Consider the following 5,052-nt stretch of genomic DNA (forward strand, 5'->3'; position numbering starts at 1 on the left):
TTTTTTTTCTCCTTTTCAGATGAGATCAAAACTCGAACTGAATTTAGCTGGACAATGACACTATTGTCTTTGTCTATCAAAATGATAAATGTTGCATTTAGTGTTTAGATCATGTTTCAGAATGAAGGGATCCACAGACACCAGTTCCCACTGAACAGGAACTAACTGCACTACATCAGCACTGCTTCTGGTCCCAAACACCAGCTTTCAGATCTGACCTTATGTCTGCAGGCTCTTGTAAAGCAGTTTTTGCTTTAACTGTAGTTTGTTTTTTCTTCGATTTGATTCAAATAAACCTATTGGATTGTATTTCATCAATACTGTAAATATCAGAATTTGTTTATTGAGTGACTGTGTCTGTATTATTCTCTCTTACAGTGATGTAGGTATTTTCCTGGAGCATCATAATGAAATATGTATCACATGTTTTGTACTACAACATTTAATGATTGTACAATCAAATACACAGTGAATTTATCAGTATCCAGTGTGTGTATGTGATCTGAATGAATGTTTCTGTGGTATTTCATGATGATAAATGAGTTCTTTGATCAAACGGTTCAGCAAGTTTGAGGTTTCTTTAGTGATATGAAAGCACATGTGAACACTGGGCAGCCTGTGTTAAACATGACTGCTGTGAGTTTAGTGAAAAATGACATCAGTGTTCTGAAATTAGTGCCAAAGTGACTAAACAAAGTGCATCAGTCTACCAACAAAATATAGTACAAAAAAATATGTCTATAAAAGGTGGCAGATACACATTGTCCCACCATGAGTGCAGTCAACATGGGAACACATAACAGCACTACAACTGATTTTATGCATATAACATATAGTCTACGATAATATTGTAATTGTGTGATTTAGTCTATTATAGTTAATCACATGAAGAGTGACGTTTTTCTCCATTAACTGCAAATGTGATATTGATTTTATAAAACAGTCCAATAAACTAGAAGTTAATATTAAGTGACTTACATTTAATACAAAACCATTCTTGTTTTTGCTGTATTTCAACAACAAAAATAGTTCCAAATCCACAGCAGAACTGTGTTGCAACTCTGAGTAACACATGACGGTATTTCATTGCTGAATGAATCAACCGACTAAACTAATCAGTTGAATGAATGACTCAATGACTCACTCATGCAGTGATTTAAAGGGTTAGTTCACCCCTAAAATGAAAATTAGCCCATAAAAAAGTTTAATGCCACTCAGCAGGTGTTGCAGTGCATCAGTCCAAAAGAAGTTAAATAAAAAGCGCCCATCCATAAAAAAAAGTGTCTCACATGGCTCCGTGTACAACTGTTGGCGCAAGCTACATTAAAGGGATTATTACGCTTTGAATATGGATATTTTTCTTACAAAAACGCATCGATTTGCTGCAGGAGGCCTTTGTTCAACCACCAGAGCCGTGTGAGACACTTTTTTTATGGATGGGCGCTTTTTATTTAACTTCTTTTGGACTGATGCACTGCAACACCTGCTGAGTGAAACAGCTTGAAAGATCAAAGACAATTTTTAATATAACTCCGACTGGATTCGTCTGAAAGAAGAAAGTCATATACACCTAGGATGACTTGAGGGTGAGTAATTTATGGGCTAATTTACATTTTTGGGTGAACTAACCCTTTAAGGTTTATATTTAAAGTATATTTTCCCTTTTTTCCTCAAAATCATTTCAAATATCAGAACTCAACATTTGTTTTTTAAACATCAAAACATTATGTACAGTTGTGCTCATAAGTTTACATACCTCTTGCAGAATATGTAAAATGTTAATAATTGAAACAAAATAAGAGGGATCATGAAAACCGCATGTTATTTTTTTATTTAGCACTGTCCTGAATAAGCTATTTACTGATGCTCCAGAAGGCAACACGTGAGCTGGGGGTGTAAACTTTTGAACAAGATGATAATGTGTTTTTTCCCCCCCATTTTGTTAAAAGATCATATATTTTTCATTAGGTACTGCACTTTAGAAGCTACATAAATACTTAAATGTTTCCCAGAAGACAAAATAAGTACAATTTACCCTGATTATCCAATTCAAAAAGTTTACACACCCGGCTCTTAATGCATTGTGTTGCCTTCTTGAGCATCAGTAAAGGTTTTCACTTTATATAATTGTAGGGATGCACAATATTATTGGACAAATATCGGAATCGGCCGATGATGGCTTTAAACGAAAATATCGGCATCGGCCCGATATGAAAAATTATGCCGATATGTCTTGCCGATAAGAGGAATACATACACAAATAATATTTAGACTCTTTCTGATTAAATAAAGTAGTAATTGATGCCATAAAATCACGAGTATGTTTTGATTTAAAGGTCAGAAGCTATAGCTTACATGAAAAAAATTAATTAAATAAAAAACACAGACGACACTTAAACTGAAATTAAATAATTGTATATATACTGATTTATTCATTAATGTGTAATATGTTTAAACAAATTATGAGCTCTAAGCGATTTTCAGAATTTTTACAACTCTTTTGTATTAGACCATCTACAAATGTTAAATACTTAAAATAAAATGTTACGGTTACCACTGCATCTTTCTGAAAAAAAAAACAAAAAATGCAGTGATTAATATATAGTTTATTTATAGTTATTTTCAAATCTTCAATGTACTGTCATTATAAAAGTAATTTATTTAATTTCTAACAAATAAGTTCTTGTTAAAAACTAACCAATATTAAAATTAATTATATATCGTATCGGCATCGGCCAAAATGAGTTGAAAATTATCGGCATATCGGATATCGGCAAAAATCCAATATCGTGCATCCCTATATAATAGTTATGTATGAGCCCCCCAATTGTCCTCCATGTGAAAAGATGGATCTCAAAATCATGCAGTCACTGCTGGAAAGGGTTCAAATATGTAGAAGATGCTGGAAACCAAAGAATGAGCAGGAGCTGGGGGATTTTTCTGAAGAACAGCAGGCTGTTGAACTGCTCAGGACCAACAAGGGACTCATGAACAACTATCACTGAACAGAAAGACAGTCGTGGATCACCCAGGAAGCAACACACAGTATTAAGATTCAAGGGTATGTAAACTTTTGAATGGGGTCATTTTTATAAATTCAGTTATTATTTTCAGGGGTTAAAGCAAAAAAAAAAAATTTTAAATAAAAAAAAAATCCTGAGCCTGAACTTTTTTTTCCAAGGGCGGGGCGGGCGGTCCTTTCTTTAACATTTGAAAGGATACAATTTTTTTTTTTTCATGAATATATGGTTGACCTGAAGAATGAGAGCTATATCATACACATGGAAAATTAAGAGCTATATCACCGCTTATCGACACTTAGGGGTGTGACAATACACTTAGCTGAGATGAGACAAAATACAGATACTTGATTCACTAGAACGAGATTTTAATACTATTTTTAAGAAATTCTCAATGACAAAATATGTGTCTTTTGTTTGCAAAAAGTAAAACAATGCAGTTGTGTTTTGAAATATTGTAACTAATCTAGGGCTGTAACTAATGATTATTTTGGTAAGCAAGTAATCTACTGATTATTTTGACAATTGAGTAATCTGATATTTTTAGAAACACAAATAAACATTAGTGAATACCAGGCTTTAGTATGACATGAGGCAATAATAACTGGCTTAAATAAAATATGGTGCCGGAGAACTTTAAGCCCTGTTTTTTGTCTTGTGGAGAATATATAAAATCTGTTATGTGAAATAGCTTATTCAGGACAGTATTAAATAAAAAAATAACATGCATACATTCATGATCCCTCTTATTTTGTTAAAATTATTAACATTTTCCATATTCTGAAAGGGATATGTAAACTTATGAGCACAACTGTATGCATTTGTAACTGCATTCATGTCCTGCATTAAACAGTCTACATGCATCTAAATGACACTTCAGGTGCAGATTCTGTGCAACCGCTGCATTGCAAACACAAATTGTGTTGTTACTGATTATATATGATTATTAACAGCCCTATAGTGTCCTACTATTTGAATTTATTGATTACATTTAATTTACATTAATTTATCAAATTAAAATTAATACATTTAATTAGGTCAGAAAAAAAAGGCCTTATAAAGGTAAACATGCCCATAAAAGGTAAAAATCAATTTAAACTTATTGGAAAAGTTAATTTCTGTTACTCCTGCAAACTAACCACCTGACAGAATATGAAGAATATCAAAAGCTTTGGGAGTCAGCTGTCCACGGCAGTCCTAAACCTGCCAAAATACCAGCACAATACCACGCTCAGCAAAATATTCTCTAATTATCATTATCGACAAAATTCCAGAAGATATGGAGATATCATTTTATGCCATTATCGCACATGTGCCAGACATTTCCCAGTGAAAGCTAATGTGAATGTGCACACAGATGATGAGAGTTCATCCTCGCAACAGTAGAGAATCATTCCCAGTGCTACAACTGTACTTCACTTATTAAACGTTATTTATTAGTGGTGTGAAATGTGGCAGGAATGTAAAGAATACTCACATGACTGGGCAGGTAGAGATCGAAGGGTGTCCCCGAGTCCACATCGATAGCATGAAACCCAAAGTGAGAGCCGTAGATGACCTTTAACCTCTGTCCGTTCTCCACCGTCAGGTCGACCGAGAGCGGCTTCTGAGGCAGTGAGCTGAACGACTGACACACATGCACAACAACACGCTTAGTTTACTGCATCAATACCAACGTTTTTGTGTTTGTTTCTATGCTTTTTTAAATATTCATTATTCAGCTTTCTCTGTGGTGTGTAAAGACAGTGACAGGTGGTTTTCTGTCAGCCACATTCTATAACTCACACCCACAGATGCTCTAGAAATGTGCAGTTCGTTTGTGACGTGTGAATGAAACCACTAACTGGGCTGTTATTCGACTCGACACATCATACAGTGCAGGAGTTACTCTGCACTGCACACACACACACACACACACACGCACACGCGCACACACACGAGCGCGCCCTCACACACACACAAACACACACACACACACACACACACACACACACACACACACACACACACATGTGCACGAAACACACATACC

The 5,052-nt window shown here is 34.8% G+C and overlaps 1 protein-coding gene across 1 annotated transcript in view; it reads right to left on the minus strand.

Annotated features, from left to right (window-relative positions):
* The window catches only part of LOC107571824 (mitogen-activated protein kinase kinase kinase kinase 4-like), a 71,551-nt gene that overhangs the window by 12,506 nt on the left and 53,993 nt on the right, over window positions 1-5,052 (minus strand). Inside the window, exon 28 of the mRNA XM_016258206.1 lies at window positions 4,498-4,647. Coding sequence (XP_016113692.1) covers window positions 4,498-4,647 — 150 coding nt within the window. The remainder of the gene's footprint in view (window positions 1-4,497; window positions 4,648-5,052) is intronic.

The sequence above is a fragment of the Sinocyclocheilus grahami genome, unplaced genomic scaffold (genome assembly GCF_001515645.1).
Source record: "Sinocyclocheilus grahami isolate Dianchi unplaced genomic scaffold, SAMN03320097.WGS_v1.1 scaffold1656.1, whole genome shotgun sequence".
Classification (NCBI taxonomy): domain Eukaryota; kingdom Metazoa; phylum Chordata; class Actinopteri; order Cypriniformes; family Cyprinidae; genus Sinocyclocheilus; species Sinocyclocheilus grahami.